The 16,962-nt window shown below is 39.3% G+C and overlaps 1 protein-coding gene across 6 annotated transcripts; it reads right to left on the reverse strand.

Annotated features, from left to right (window-relative positions):
* Positions 1 to 84: 84 nt before the first annotated feature.
* Positions 85 to 16,662, reverse strand: atl2 (atlastin GTPase 2). 6 transcript variants are annotated; one of them, XR_003937470.1, is made up of 16 exons: positions 16,547 to 16,662; positions 9,759 to 9,925; positions 8,732 to 8,944; positions 7,260 to 7,397; positions 7,062 to 7,166; positions 6,925 to 6,975; positions 6,786 to 6,842; positions 6,349 to 6,441; positions 5,913 to 6,051; positions 5,260 to 5,387; positions 4,758 to 4,814; positions 4,596 to 4,667; positions 4,054 to 4,485; positions 3,016 to 3,030; positions 2,414 to 2,785; positions 1,999 to 2,114 (listed from the first exon to the last, which is right to left on the reverse strand). XR_003937470.1 is itself a non-coding variant. In XM_030155717.1 (15 exons), exons 1-15 carry the CDS (start codon positions 16,617 to 16,619, stop codon positions 2,648 to 2,650), a joined length of 1,872 nt encoding a protein of 623 aa, XP_030011577.1. In that variant the 5' UTR covers positions 16,620 to 16,662; the 3' UTR covers positions 85 to 2,647. The 6 variants fall into 6 exon arrangements, 5 of the variants coding, with proteins under 5 accessions (XP_030011577.1, XP_030011578.1, XP_030011576.1 ...); XM_030155717.1 differs by having other exon boundaries at positions 85 to 2,785; positions 7,260 to 7,391; XM_030155718.1 differs by lacking the exon at positions 2,414 to 2,785 and having other exon boundaries at positions 85 to 2,114.
* Positions 16,663 to 16,962: the final 300 nt, after the last annotated feature.

The raw sequence follows: 16,962 nt of genomic DNA on the forward strand, positions 1-16,962 counted from the left end.
GTTGGGCAGTAACTGACAAATTAAACATCCTTGGAAAAAAAAAAGGCATGATGTTTAAAACTTCAAACAAAACAGACAACAGAATAATTTATAGATGAATTTATTCTTAAGATATACATTTTATTCAAAAATAAATTATCAGAGATATTTGTAAAAGGCAGACATAATCTCCGACCCACTCGACACAAAGACCTCACTATCAAAATCCAAATACTTGTTTCTACAGCTTCCATCTTCACGATGGGATAAAACTAATGTAAACCCTACAGCAGCAACTTAGAGTTCAATAAACCAGACTGTTTAGTTGATCAAGAGAAAAAACAGCCATGTCAACTGATTCACTATAAAATGTATACAAAGTTTATTTAAATATTAAATCCAACATACATGCCCGATTTGTAGTATGTGAACACAGACTGTACAGTAGGAGACTGGCGCTTAAGGTGAGAAATCAAGTGGATGGAATAAACAGAAAAGAGCTCAGACATGATACAGCTGTTAGTGTGTGAAACTAAAATACAGTCAATGGGCAGGATTCAGTCAATCACATGAAGAATTAACTTTTACAAACCTTTGGACTCCTAAGAAAATCAAGTACAGCAGTTAGTAAATTATCTGTAAGAGCATGATTTTCCAAAACTTTTAACTTCAACATGGGAGGTTTCTTTGGAAGGGGTAGGTCAGGTGTTAGCTGCATGGCTTTTAGGCTAAAAATAAGAACGAATAACCCTAAATCCAAGCAACAACTAAACATCAGCATGGAGGTCCTAAAGATGTTTTGGGAAGGTGAGGGTGAATGTGGCTTTAATGAAAGGCAGTGAAGACGAATGGAACAAAACAACAGTCTTCATAACCAGTCTACATGAGGCCTGGCCACTAAAAGCTCTTAACTAGCTTATTGCCACCGTACAGTAGCTCTTAACACCATGCAGAGGCTGAACACTGGCAGGCCGCTACAAGACACTAAGGCCAGATAGAACACACCAACTTCTACAACAAAAAGCAACAGTCAGCTGAGAGGCTCATTGAAAGGCATCCTACAGTTCTCTTCAGGATTACAATCAGAATATTAAAGGGAGAGACAGGAGGCGGACAGAGGTTTTTATGTAGAATCCACCTGAGACCAGAGTTTTATCAAAAACGCGTCACTGGTCAACACACTTCAAGTGAATGGCTCTAGTCTTTCAGATGAATAACACAGTTCTGCCTCTGTCACCGTGAACAGTCTTTATAGGGCATCAGGCACCTTTGGTTTACTTTCCCCTCAGAAATGTCATGTTTCCTGGATTAACTGAAATCATCAAAACGTGAACATCACTTCACAGTTTCTGATGTGATTACTTGTGCTTATTGGAAACATGAACAAAGTATCTGAAGGGAAAGTAAACTGAGCTCTGAACTGCCTGGCTTATAAGAGGTCAAAATGACTAAAAGCACAAAAAAAAAAGAAAAGAAAAGCAAAGTTTTCAGTTTGCATCTATTTGTCGATAACAGCTGCCCACAGCAGTGTCAGTTATCATCCCTGAATTACAGCTCAGTCATGAAGTGAGTGCAGTCAGCTACCAGTTGGATTTCAGACATGTCCACATTAAACATATTCTGAAGTGTGTGTGTGTATGTCAGCCTACAGTTTATACTACATCTATCACAGCATGGCACACTGGAGAAAAAGATGACAGTCCTTCATTCAGGTCATGTTTTGGCAAAAGGCGACGCCGGCTTCTCTGCTCGGTCCTCTGAAGAACGTGCACTTCTGCTCTGAGGCACTGGGAGGCGACGTGGAGCAGGGCAGACAGCGAGCCTACGGTCCGCTACAGCTAATGACAGTAAAGATGGGGCTGCACTGACGTGTGTGTTTGGAGGGAGACATGAAAACCAAGAGGGTCAAGCTTTGGTGTTGAACTACTTCCACAGTTCTATGATTTAACACTGAGCGAGTGGGCAGGACGAGTAGCAACATGAAGAGGAGACGGTGATGATGAAGAGGAAAAGTGTCAGTGAGTCTTTAACTTGGTGTGCTGTGAGCCCTTTTCTGTCAAACTGGCTTTGATAGAGTTAACCACGGTCTGTCTGACGTTGTCCTCCATATAATGTTCACTTAGTGGCTTCAAAACCTGCAGCACAGGAAAGTAGAGAGATCAAGAAAAGAGGAGAGACAAGAGAAAGATTTTAGCTGAAGTATGTACAGTAAAATAATCTAGTTTACACAAAAGGGACAAAGAAACTGAAAGTAAAAAGGTTAGGGAAGGAAAATGTTAAGGTTAAAACAAAAAAAAAGGAACGCAAAGTAAAAATGGTTTTGAACATGCCGACCACAAAACCTTCTCGAAAAAAATGACTCAAAACTGAAATGAAAATATCTTCAACAAGCACCCATCCTCTCCACATTCACCCAAGTAAGATGATTAAAAACCGTTTTATGCAGGCTCTGTAATCCTTTGGATCCTGAGATGGGTGCCAGGGTTCAGATACATTCAGAGGAGGATGATGGTTACCCTCCACACCGAGGGCCGCACAGGGTTAAAGTTTAAAGATCAGCACCATTGGAGGAAAAAAGGAACAAAAAAAAAAGCCAGCAAAGTGCAGAAGTTGAGATATTAGAAGAAGGTTTCTAAGTCAGCCAGTGAACTGGTGAACCAGCCTGCAGCTAGTTTGTCTTCTTGTAGTTGTTGTTGAGAGGAGACAGAGCTCTGAGTCCCAGAGTCAGTCCTGGAGGGAATGAGGGGAGGAGAGAGGTGGGCCAAGCCAGGCGACTCCTGACCGGCTCCAAAAGTTTGGAAAACACCTGAGGGGGGGACACCAGGGGGAGTAGGAGAGTTAGAAACAGAGCAGAGACACAACTGACAGATGGAGGAGGTACAAAAGAGGAAAGGAGGATTCACAAAGTAAGGGCTAGATCTGACAAAAGTCAAAGGAGGACAGAGGAGGGAGAAAAAGAAAAGAGGCTAGAAAAGCAGGAAGGATGAATACAGCAGTGAGAGGGAAATCAGGGAAACAAGAAGCGACACCTCTCACCTTTCTGACAGTCCTCTGTAAAGCAGGATGGAGGGAGGTAAAGGGACAAGTCAGACGACACAGAAGGACTGCGTTTAAGATTAATTAACTCATATTTTATGTGAGCTTAAAAAAAAAAAAAAACACAAGTGGATGTCTGCCTGTCAGAGCTTCACTTCCTGAACAGAAACTACAATACAGCCATGACGGATGTGAACAGAGGAATAAAGAAAAAAGATGCAAGACTGGGTGAAAAAACCTGAAAAGAAAAAAGTTATTCGTAGGGTTTTAAGTTATTCATAAGTTAACTAAAAAAAAAGGCTCATTACACCTTATGATGGTGGAATGAAAGTGAGTGTACAGAAGAGGGTTTCTGTAGATTTCACAAGACTACCAAACTTTATAACAAACTATGAATTCTCATTTCATTCTTTTTTAATGCTGTTTTGATGTCTGATGGAACTCGTATTTTCTTTTTTCTTACGGTGCAGTAGGTGTTAAAATGTTTAAGACAAAGGCCTAGAGTTCAGGTCATGAATGACCCACAGAAACCCCTTAAAAATACAACATTTGGACCATGTAAAAAACAAAACAAAACAAAAAAAAAAACATCCCAAGATGACCTTTGCTCTTATCAAAAACTTTTACTGTACCCTTTATTTTTACAGAAGTGCTGTCATGCGCTGTTCAATTATAAAAGTGAGGAAAACAAAGCTAAAAAAGATAAAATAACATGATGCATTCACCAGCACCCATTAATCAAAGAAAGAGCTAACAGTAAACTCATCAATGCTTCTGGAAAAGCTTGAAATTAAAATTAAATTTTTTTTTTTTTTTCATTTTTTCTGTTAGAAATGTTTAACCACTACTCTTAATTTTGTGAATCTTTATAGTTTATCTAAATAGCTTGAAATGAATAACCTTAGGGTTACAGTTACCTTAAAACTAATATTAAAACATGCTACATGTTCACAGAAATATCAAATTTTCTGCTAAAGCACGACTATTTCCTGTTGCACAGATAATCAAATGTTCCCCCTCCCCTCATCCGTTACCCACCTGTTCCCAGAGCATCTCGGCCACCTGGTCTATCATCGTCCCCACTTCACGGAACTCTCCAGAATATTTCACATACGCCCAGGCGCAGAGCGACAGCAGCGCTATACCCATGACAGAGTTAGCCATCGCTGCTAAGATGCTCAGGCCGATAAAGCCCGTCACCCCAGACACCACGTAGGTAACGAACATGACCGCGAAGAGTGTGGCGGGTGTACGTGCTGCATAGAAGATGTTTTTGCCATCGTTGTGTTTGGAGAAGTTGACGTAGGCCTCGTCCAGCTCCGTCTCCAGTTGGCACTGGTAGCGCTGGCAGAACTCCTCACCGCCCATTTTCTTCACAGAGCGGAAGTAACTAACAGAATGCTCACGAAACTCCTCGTGGCAGCGCTCCAGGTCACCAGGGGCGATGTATGGCTTGTCCCCTCCACAGATCTGAGAAGACGAGACAAATCAAGACAAGAAAAAAATGGAAGAAAGCATGGAATAATTCATGATGAGTAACTCTTGAGTCAACATCAGTGGAAATTCAAACATGTCCTTACCTGCTCCATATTCTTGCTGTACATGTCTTTGGCTCCTGCCACAGCAGTCAGATTGTTGGCCTCTGCTGTCGCCTGAGAAACAAAGAGTTCATTTTTATGAGCAGCATGGTAACAGGAGACTTGAAACTTAAAAACACTAATGATTCATACAGTTCAACTAACCTGCAGCATGGACTTTGGGTGAGGCAGTTCCTCGCCTTGGTAAATCTTTATGTAAGCCTGTGGAGAATAAAACAACATGAACTAAGACACAAATGCCTTCCATTTAATGATCATATTCAGGAAGGAAACAAGAATCAATCTGACAGGCACTTTTCAAAGACACATCTGTGTTACTTTCATTTATGTGCCAAACTGAAAGAACTAAGATCCAAACTGTGTCACCTGGTTTGTTTATGTTACTGAAACTACATGGTTTTCATTGTGTTCTTGATGAAGCATAATCCCAACTCAATCAAACACCAGTTCATAAGGTGAGTTTAGTGGCTTAAAATTTAGGTTTTCAAATTTCCATATACATTGAAATCTCAATGTGTCAACATAAAGGTAACCATCTATTGTGAGTATGATGTCCAACTCACCAATTCCTTAAAATCTGAAGTAAAAAAAAAAACAAAAAAAACAAAAACAAAAGACAACTTTTTATCATAAAGTGTTACTGGACCTTGAAGTATTCCAGGAGATCTCTGCAGGTGACCTTATTTCCTCCAATCTCCTTTTCCACCAGTCTGTCTGGGGCCAAAAGGAGCGGCACCAGCTTGGCCAGTTCCCGCTTAAAATCGCCATCAATGTCTGAAACGCATAAAAAACACACTTCAGTCCAATGGGCTGTAATGCTTATCAGACTGAATATTCATCTTGTAAATGTGCTGTCTGTGTTACACTACGACAAACTGAGCTCCTCTGCTTCTGAACCACAGATATCAACTATCTAAAGTAAATAATTGTCAGTGAAAATATAAGTTAACTATTTTTTCTTTATTTTACGCCAAACATTTTGGACACCCATTTTGTTTTCATTTTTTGAATTGAAATTATCAGTTCATGTTATAAGAAATAATTATGTGAGCTTCCAACAATTTCTGTTTTTTGATAATATTCTAAAGTACTTTTAATTAAACATGTGCTTCAAGACATGTTGCAGCTTGTGTTACTCTAAATTTGAAAACATCCTCATTTTTACTGAAAATGTATTTTATATTGGGTTCCAAATATCTGTTCTCCAGCTCAGCTCTAAAAAAACAAACAAACAAAAAAAACATATACACATTTTAACTCCATGTCATGTTGATGATGTTACTCCTGCTTTACTCTCACCTCTCAGCCTGCCGTCAAAGTACGGGTTTGTGGCCACCTTGAGCCCAGGATGTGGCAGCAGGAAGCAGCCGATGTTGGAGAAGCAAGAGTGAATGTGCTTCCTTACATTCTGCAACTCTTCATGTTGATTTTGTTTTACCTGTTTCAACAGACAGCAACATAAGGTCATAGTCAAAGTCTGTTTGCTTTTTCACAGACAAATATGTGTGTAAACACTTGCCTCAAATTTGTGTGCACGGAACAAACTAGGACTTTAGGTGTGGTTTGTTAGAAAGTAAACTGTATTAATATCTTTATCTTAATGCATCTTCAAATTTTCATAGACAATTAAAATTCCAGCGAAGAAAAATAATTGTATACAGTCTCCGGGGGAAAAAAAATATACATCAGGTCAGCGATGACAAAATAATGACAGCCATTTTAATATAAGCGTTACCTGGAGTCTCCTCTCCAGGAAGGCGTTGCCTCCGTCCAGACCGTAATCGTGCTCATATGGGTAACTCCAGTCCCGAATCAGGAACATCAGCGACTGAAACAAACAACCACCACACAGAAACATAATTAGGAAAACAACATTTCAGGCAACAGCAAGAAAATATTTTGCCCATTCTGGCCTTTTAGGTAAGGGGATATTAAAACGTAGTAAAAAAAAAATATATATAATTATACACTTTAATGAAGGGCGTAATCTACAAGAAACATAGAAAAAAGAAGACAACTTTGATATTGTCTAAAAACACAGAATTAAATCTCCTGAAATCTTACACACTGGACTTCTAATATTCAGTGATATAAAGTACATAGTTTTTGCCTTGTGTGTTCTGAAAATGCAAAATGTGGACAAACATATCAATAATAAAGTGAAGGCCGTACCTGAAAAGGTTTCAAGTAGATCTCCTCCATTGCCAGCCGCCCATACTCAGTGAAGAGCTATAGATCAAATAAAAAGTGATCAGCACCACAAAAAAAACATAAATGACACTATTAAGTGACAAACAGGAATAATACAGACCTGCAGATGCTGCAGATCATCCTCCTGTATGTTCTGAGAGAGATTGTACACCTAAAATCAAAGAAACACACACAACATGAGACTAAAATACTGACATAAAGTATGAGTGGCCTGTGTTAAAGGAGTCGGGGTCAAACCTGCACAGAGCTGGTCATTGTGCTGAGGGCGAACACTGTAGCGCAGTCTTTAATGGTGGACTGACTGTCAAAGGCTCCCTGAGTGTCGACTAAAAGCACAGCAACCTGTGAAGACGAGACACAAAGAACGCAACAAATTTAGTACATGTGCTGTGACAGAGTTAGTAGTTTGCGTTTTTTCCATGTGCAAACCTTTACCTTGCTGCCATCGGGTTTTTCAACCACAAAAACTTCACTCCAGATCTGAATTCCTGTGGTCTCCCTCTCACAGCCTCCTCTCCAAGTGAAGCCGGTCAGAGGTTCATCGTCACCGCCTATCCATGAATCACTCTGCTCCTGGATGTAGAAGTGGGGAGGAGTGTTGGGGTAAGAAATTTAGGAAGAATGATTGTTGTGATGGACTGAATAGGATGACTTTACATTTAAGCACAAATATTTTCCACAACAGTCCATGACACTAAGCACAAACTTCCTTTGCATTATGTGTTGTATAATTATAGGTGTGAAGTGGTTTATGATCTAAGCTGACTGACTATAATTAAACTAGGTGGAGAAGCTGCAGTCCCAGGCATAAGTTTAACAGTCAGTCTATTTCAGTAAGTATATAATAAGCATAATAATCAGTGAATAGTTATTTGTATGTTTGGTGTTGTTACACTGACAATTTTACACTAATCAGACCCTGAAAAATCCATTAGGGAGAGAGAGAGAAAAGAATAATGCAACATGCCACGGTCTCAATGGCACTTTGTACTGAAAACTGAGAAGACTCACAGACCAGAAGGCAAACGTGTATAAACAAAATTAAAAAGCAAACACTGATTTGCGTTGCAAATATGCACCGATTCCTGTTGACAACCACATGCTTTATCAGGATTTTAATTATGGTTAAACAATAAAAATCACATTTTATTATGAGGTAGAGCTGCTGACATTCAAGTACAACCTCTGTAATCATATTACGCCTTAAAAACATAATTCAATCCACTGAAAAGAACTAAACAATGCATAGTATCAGTGTTTGAGGAAAATGTGGACATGTGCAGATCTGTACACACTTGCTTGAATGTCAGTGTTCATGCTGCTAAACAGCTGTGAGAAAGAGCCATAAAATTCTACTGCCTTGTACACAAGAGAGGGTGTGAGTGGATGTAAAGTGATCCTAGCTGCTTCTGTGTACAGCTGCTACTAAGAATTATCCTGGTCTGGTGGTTATGTTACAGCTGCTGGATTGATATGTATAAAATGAGTGTGTTTGTATGAAGTGTGTGGGTATGTCATGCACTGCTTCATGTTACTCACACAAGAAAAAACTGATTCTACAAACTTTTTACAACTATTATTATGACATTTCTAACAAACGGGTAAGACCTGTATATCCACCCTATCTTATTTATGCATCTCCCTACATGTCTTAGTTTTGCTTGTGCAAGTTCCTCAGTATGAGACCTAACAAGAGGTACCTGTCTTGTCTATTGGCACTTATTCCAGTACTGCTTGTACTACATGACTTTCAGTCCTTTTCTCTTTACTGTAAATACTCACTAACACCAATTAAGCATGAGAAAGCTAATGACTGTTTTTTGAACCATGTTAAGTACAACAATAATGAGAGCCACACCTTGTTTTCTCAAGCCTCAGCAGCATTTGTTCAATATTAATCATCTCACCTGATTGTGCATATAGCGCAGCATGAAGTCCAGCAGGAAGGACTTGCCCTTGCGGAAAGCACCGGCTACAGACACAACCACCACGTTCAGGTCCTTCACATCATCCTGCAGCAGGATCTTCTCCAGTGCTGCAGCATCCAGTTCAAAGCTGTGCTCATCCTCATTGGCCAAGACAATCTGGATGGGCTTAGCTTTTTCCTCTTCTACTACAGCCTGAAGACATGAGTTTATAATCAGTCAGTGTTCCTGGACACGGGAAAGGGTTCCCAGTACTTAACTTCTAATGTGGCAGATTCAGTGCAGGAGAATCACAAATGGGTCATAGATGTTTAAGAAATGTGAATCATTTATTTTAAAAAAAACTTTACCCTGATAGGTAAAGATTAAGCATATGAAGAAAATTAATTAATTTTAAGATAAATTACCATGCCACCACATGGCACTTAAAGTTACAGCCATTTATATCGATGAAAAACAAAATCTAAAAAATGTGAACACAACACAATTAATGTTTGAACAACTGTTATACATATTCTTTTTCCTTCATTTCTGAAACCACTTAATGCTAGCCCATCCCAGCTGAAAATGAGTGAAAGCAGAATACACTCTGGACATGTCACTAGTTCACTGCAGTGACAAAACAAGAGACAACAATCCACTTTAACATCCACACCCAAATTAGAGTCACCAATGAACCTATTAAGGTGTGTGTTTGTAACTGTGGGAGGAAGTTTTAGTACCAGCTGCGACTCCAAGCAGACACACAAAAAACATGCAAAATCCACAGCAAGTATTTGTATTTCAGAAGTGGACAGGCCTCTATGATAAAATAGGTCAAAGTTGAAACATCAAATAATCTAAAAACACAGACAGAGCTCATTTATTAGTCCAATGATACTGGAATGAACATCAGTTAACCATCAGTAAAATCATAAAGGTGGCATGGTAGAGCAGGATATTTAAATGAGATATTTGCCCAAATAAAAATGAACAACTACACAAAAGGCACAAAATATACTCCTCTCACCTGTTCTTCCTGGATCTCTTCATCTGGTGAGGGGGTGAGGCTATTGACAGTGGCTGCACTGGATGTTTTATTCCTGGGAGGTAGCTCATCCTCCAGGTCTTCAGGTTTAGCTAAAGGAGGCCTCTGCTTACGCCGCAAAATTGGGACATCTTCCACTCCACTCAAGCCTTGAGAGGGGAAAAAAAAAGGAATAACTACAGATAAAATATCAAGTTACATTTAACTGTGCTATTGTGAAAACATTGAGCCTTATGAAAGAACAACTGTGATTAACCTAAATATCCCAATTGTTTTTGTGTTAATGTATTAGACTGCTACAGACATGTTTACAATCACTTATTTCAGCCTGACCAATGTCACCAGACATACATTATTTAAATAAAAGGGCCTCAAATTAAAATTTTTGATTTGATTTCAGCATTTCTTTTACATGACGTGAAGTCAGGTGGAGCTAAATGCTACAAGTCTATGACTGATATGACTGGAGAAAAAGAAAAAAATAAAGTCACAGATATATTATATCATACATTTTAACCTCCTGAGACTCAGGAAATGTCAGCAATGTACAAGCTTTTTTTGTTTTTTATTAAATAAGTGCCTATATTGGAAACATCATGATGCAACAGTTTTTCCAGATGCAGTTTTTACAATTTTTATGGAATGTCCTTTTTGGTGGACAGTTTTCTTTTTTTTGTATAAAGTTGTGAAACTCTTGTTCACAAATGTGAACAGAAAACCCATAGCTGGGTCTTAGGAGGTTAAACAATGTGGTATCAGTGGTGGGTTACTGAAGCATTCTTAGTGCTCTGACAAAAGAAATTATTGGTATCAAACTATGTCAATGAAAAAATCATAAACTCCAAAAAAAAGAAATTCTCCATATTGATCATAGAATTAGTTATGTGTCCATTTGTTTTGTCACACTTCATTGAAAATAATTCAGGGTTTTTTCCTACTGTTTTTCCTACAGATGATTTAAACTGATAGAAGCTAACTGTCTTGAGTCACACATAAAAGGACTTTAACACATAAAAGCAACTTCAAGGTAAATGAAAACCAGGTAAAAAACACTTCAAATCCTTCATACAATAACTTACTTCAGGAAAAAGCTATATGTACAACTGGTTCTTTCATGGGGCAAAAAACATGAAAAGTGAGAAGGAGAGAAATGTGGAAGCAGAGCTGTGTGGTCAGAACAAAAACACTTTCTTCCCCCGTGGCCTTGATTTCCTCTGGATAGGTCTGTTTACTTGGACAACTAACTATTACATCAAGAAAGATAAATGTGAAACGCCCTATATGGGTCAAATTGTAGACAGGAATAATTCCAGCCTTCTGAACCGGGCTACATGCTGTTACCCACTATGGTCCATCTAGGTCAGGTTCAGAAATAGCCTTGGACTGAAAATCAGAAGGGGCAAGTGAAAGGACACAATTTTATATTTTCCTCTGTTTTGATCTTTTGGTGAAAGTCTTCCTGCCCCTTAAATCTTAAGCATATGTTCCCCCTAGAGCTGCGTGATGCCTTCCTTCCTGTCTGGAAACACATTAGCAGTTTAGGTTTGTGTGCTAAATTATACTGGACCACAAACTACAATGCAGAGAATCACACATGGTCAACTCTATATAGCATGGAATGTTAAAATTAAACCAAGTAACTGTAGAAATGTTATCTGCTGTCCATGTTGCATAATAGACCATGTTTAACTTTCAAAGCTGTTGTATTAAGTGATTTTAGTGTGTTTTTTGATCCATTAGAGTTATGACAGCAAACATTTAACCCACACAACACACTGAACAGAAATTACGCACCAAAATGAGGACAGTGTACTAAATCAGTTCAGTGCTCTTACATCCCTCACAGAAATGTACACTGTTGTAAAGGAGCAAAGTAGAGGCACTTGCAACCTTTGGAGAATTTTTGCTGAAAATCTGACCCTAGACCTCTACACAGAACTCAGTAACCCCTTTTACAGAGCACTTCTGTTCCGGGAATATTTCACCTTTATTACGGAATGACATCTGTGTAAACAAAATAGTGGGATCATTTGGTCCCACCTCTGTCACAGCTCTGTAACGCCTCTAGAGGTAGTAACACAGCCATGATAAAGGTGGTATCATGATTCCAGAATGCTATGTAAAAGGAATACCTCTCGTTCTGCAACCAAGGTGTGTTGTTTTGATTATGTCTTGCGTGTACAGCCCCCGCACCGGGAGGGATTTAAAAATGAGCGTGGGCCATGTACAGTAAACAGACATATCAATGCGACCAGAAAGATGTCAAACTGGGAAGACGCTGAGGTCTGCGAGCTGTTGTCACTTCGGGCGGAGGGCTCTATCCATGCTAACATTTGTGGAATGGTGAAAGACTCTGGAGAGGTTAGCTAAGAAGATGAAGGAGCGCTATGCTCGGGGTATTTCCAACACGCAAGTTATACATCACACTATACCCTGCACTGCGTCACCACCCCTTTGATTCCGGAACGCAGGTCCACTGTATAAAAGTCCAGGCCGTCTCACCTCTGTTACTCCTTTGGCCTGGCTGTATAATCAGTCAATGGTGGCAAAAAGCTGGGATCACTATCTCACCTTTTTTCTGAGATCTCTGTGGAAAAGTGGCAAGTGTATTATAGCTGTTATCATGGATATAGGTAAGAGACAATTTTTAAAAAATGTCAACAAAATGACGAACTCCCACCATGAAACAGGAAAAATGTCTTATAAGCAAACATATCATAATTATCCACAATGCAACACTCCATTAACTTTACCGTTATCCCAGTCTAACCTTGTTTCCTACTTTTTGACCAGATGCCTGGCAATAGTGTTACAGCTCCTTTACAGATACAAAAAACAGTCATCTGACACTAAAGAGGCAGAAGGATAAACATTAAGGACTGCTCATTCATATATCTGAGTCATGATGAGTCATAATTTTCTAGCTATGCTGCTAATGAAGTGACCTTAATTACTAAACTTCATCAGGTTTGTGAAATGTAGGCTACTGTAAAAAATTACTGGGGATAGTGGCAGCTCATTTGGTCTGTTAATGAGAAAAAACACCTCTCCTAATTTCCTTTGGCGCAGTGTGTTTGAAAAACATTTACGCTAAAATTTAATGATATTCCAAATTTAAACAAGATTTAGAGATCCTTCAACTGAAGTGTGTCACCAATTAATAGACAAATAATGTCAGCTTCACCTTAGAATGCAGTGTTACCTGAAATGGGCCCTGGAATATGACACCACTAGCTATAACTTTCTGCATAAAAGACAATGAATGTACTGTTTCACCTTCAAATACCTAAACAGTAAAAGCATCTCCTAATCTAAAATGTTTAATATATTGTGAAGTACTAATCCTATCAATACATTTACATAATTCAGGTAAAATGCAGTTTCTCAGCTTTTCTGCATCATCATATCTGACCTATTTGGACAGTCAGAGACTAAGCGGTAAATCTGGAAACACAATCATCTTCTGCAAGACTGATTCATTAGTAAAACCCATGTAGTTTGACAAATGGCAGTGGTCGTAAACACTTGTTTTTTGTTTAGTTGATAATACATTTTGCCAGATTTGCTAGGTGATAAATGACTTATAAAAAAGTTAAATGTGGAGAAAAACTGATTTGTAAGGCACCACAAAAATAGCTAGGTCTTGGAGTGTTTCCAAACTGCAACATTTTGATGAAATTATGAAACGCTGATATTAAGTAAAGCTTCTTGATTTGAGGGTAGCTGTAAGTAGAGCCTCCCCAGCAAAGTCCCAAAGGACCAAAGCAATGCTGTGCTAGTGTTTGACTAACTGCTGCATGCGTTAGACACGTACTGTAATCTGCTCAGCACACAAATTAGTCCTGCACATTTCCTGAGTCTAAGGCAGCACAGGTTCCCATCAAGTCCACAGCAGCACTCATCATGAAGTGGCACAGAATGCAGCCATGGAGGGGATCTGCACAAAGACACTATTCTGCAGGGACAGCTATGAGTCTGTATAGGATGCGGGGAATCTAGTATGCTGAGTAGGTTCAATGTGCATAAACAGCCAGAGAAAAACCATTATCTCTCCTGATATACTCTGACTGCACACATTTAATTATAAAGGGGCTAATGTACTGTCCCATTCCCCAGCCTACAGAAAACAGGGGCAGAACTAAAATTAGCTACCTTACTTATCTTTCAAAAGCACTGAGCAGATGTTCACTGGCCTACATGTACTGCTCTGTGTACACAAACACGTCAACAAAGTCACCAAAGAATAAGATAGATTACATTGTGCATATAGACACACACAAACATGAGTGTATTCAGTTCTGAATCCCTCTACTTCTGATGAGACTATCTTTAACGATCCAACCTGAATACACCATCTCTGCACTACTGCACTGGCTGTCCTACATCTTGAGAATGTGTCCCAAATCAGCATTCCCTTCCCTCGACTACTGCACTATATCTGAGCTAGACTTTTAGATAAGGCTATAGTCCCCTTTTCTTTAAATATGGTAACTTTCATTCTTCACGTAGCCATTTTTCTGGGTAATTTGCCAGTTTTACACAATGAACAAGCTACAGAACAGGTGTTTAACTTGTGTTTACACCATTAAAAGCAAGACAGAAGAGCCTATGCTTATGAAAAAGAGCTAAAACCCACTGTAGCTTATTAACATGCATGTACACTGACTCCCGAAAAGACCAGCACCGAAGACAACTGGACTTGGCCTCTCTGGACACAAGTCAAGCAGGGCAAATGTTCAGTTGGAGCAAAAACACCAATTGAGAGTCTGTGCTCAGAGGACAAAGTGCAGATTAAGAGCAACCGCAGTTAGTGAATATTGCTGTCACTGAGCCAGCTGGCCTGTGTTGAAGTAGACATAAAGGTTATCACGATAAGGTACTCCAAACCATATCTAACTGATGACGCTCATGAATTACTGAATGTTAAGAAGGACCCATAGGAAGTAAACTAGCTTCTCTTTAGCTTAAGTCTTTTCTTTGAAGATAGAAGCACAGAAAATGTTTTTTTTTTCTCCTGCAGAATACCTGTGTCAAACATAGTCTGTAAAGCAAGAGCATTACTGAACAGAAAATTAACCCCTAACTACTTTATCATTTACCCTGTTTTATGTCATTGCAGAACATCTTAAAATTTTCTGCAAAAAAGGTTTATACAAGTCAAAACCTAATATCAGCATGTGTGACAAATATTGCAACCTAAACACATTGCTTAAGACAGTGGGCATTGTTAAAATAATTAGCGATGCTATCCATATCAATAAAAAAGATACTAAAAAACCCTGACTCACAACACACTTAAGTGCAGTTACAGGTCAGCATTGTAGTCACACAATAGAGAATTAAGAGTAATTTACAAGTTTGGAGGTAGAGATCCCTGAACAGATGAATATATACGTGATGTGGAACTAAAAGCTTGATTTGGGCTAGGAAACATTACATTAATTAGATTAATCAAGATTTTGCCTTAAGGGATATTCCTACATCACACAACTTAGACACCCGATTCCTCTGGACACTTTTTTGGCTCAACATTCTTGATGTATATCAACTATAATATCTTATCAGTAGTACTTTATTTTTACCTATTATTTAAATTGCTGCTTATTGAGATTACAGATAATATGCATAGTACCTGACTCCCGACATTTTTAAATGCAGTTTTGGGGCAGTATTGTGGTCAGAGAAAAGAATAGTTGGAAAGATTGTTAGTAAAGATTCAGGCACAGAATTTCTTCTGCTGAGCATTGTTGTTATATATCAATTGTGAATGTCCTATCAATGGTACTTTATTTTATTTATCATTTAACTGTTGCTGTTTAACATATATATATATATATATATATATATATATATATAACAGATATATGGTGCATAGTTTGAGTTTAATTTGAATCATGTTATGTTTTTCTTCTCAATGTTGGGTTCAAGTGAGGTTAATCGATTTGTTTTTCTGTCTATGTGAACTTAAAACGACCAGTTAATGAATGAAAGTTGTAGAATCTGTATGTTCTGGTGTATTTCCATGCGTTCTCTTTGCCCTAAAATGCAAACATGTTCATACAGCTGCACGTAGAGGACAAAACAAGCCTTGCACTTGCCTGGATAAGTCTGCTGACAAACCTAACAGACTAATAATAGGGTATTCGAAAATATCCGAGTCATTAGTGGGTTGAGAGGATTAGTGTACGCGTGGTGGTGTGGACTAACAGCCCTACAGGAAACTGCTCTGACGCGGACTGTTTCAAAGTTCAGGACCGATGAATCTGGAGCTGAACAGCCCGGACTGCGGGGAGGCTTCAGTACACTTGGCCCGGTCGTGGTCCTGTGTGAACCGGTACAAAGTGACGGTGAGGACAAATGAGGCGACAGGTGTTTAGCATTAGTATCCGGGTCAAAATCAGTATCCTCTTCAAGATCCCAGCTTTTTAGCCCAAGTTAACATGAAGGACAACACGTTTTGACAGAAAGTACCAACAAACTCCCACAAGATACCTTCCTCTGGTTTAATTTCTACACAGTCTAATATGTGCCAGCTCCAATTTAACGAAATAGAAGAGTAAATGTTGGCAGGAGGAGCCGCATTTGGCAGGACATCCCGGGTGCCCAACTGAAAACACAGCCGTCTGGCTAACGGAAAAGCGAGAGTTTGGCACCGACCAAGACAAAGACGGCGGAAGCTAAATATTTAGAGTCCTGACTAACCCACAGCCCACATACTTCTTATCCCACTAGTGTTAGAAAACTACTCGACATTCTCAACAACAGTTTACCTCCGTCAACGACTCGGCTTTTGCAGTTCGACTCGAAGTGATTTCTGCTCCTCAACCCGCTCACCTCCGCCATCTTGGTTTACTGAAATGTAACGTGGCTGACGTCAGATGAGCTTTTTTCTTCTCACGCGCTGTCTGTTGGAGTTCAGGCCGCCCGAGGCTGCTGCACCTGGACCACTACAGACACATATAAGAGCCCACATAGCCCACAGGCATGCCTTACATAACTGCAACTGTAAAGGCACTATATGCACACACTGACTCTACATAATGCAACCATATATTGGAGATTTATTCATTCACTAATAATCCCCCAGGTGCTGAGCTGAGAAATCCAGACCCTTATCCTGGACTCCTAAAGGGTCCCATCTGTCCCACAGTGGGAATTCAGACTTTATTTCCTTCAGTCTGTATCG

The sequence above is a fragment of the Sphaeramia orbicularis genome, chromosome 15, assembly GCF_902148855.1.
Source record: "Sphaeramia orbicularis chromosome 15, fSphaOr1.1, whole genome shotgun sequence".
Taxonomy (NCBI): Eukaryota; Metazoa; Chordata; class Actinopteri; order Kurtiformes; family Apogonidae; genus Sphaeramia; species Sphaeramia orbicularis.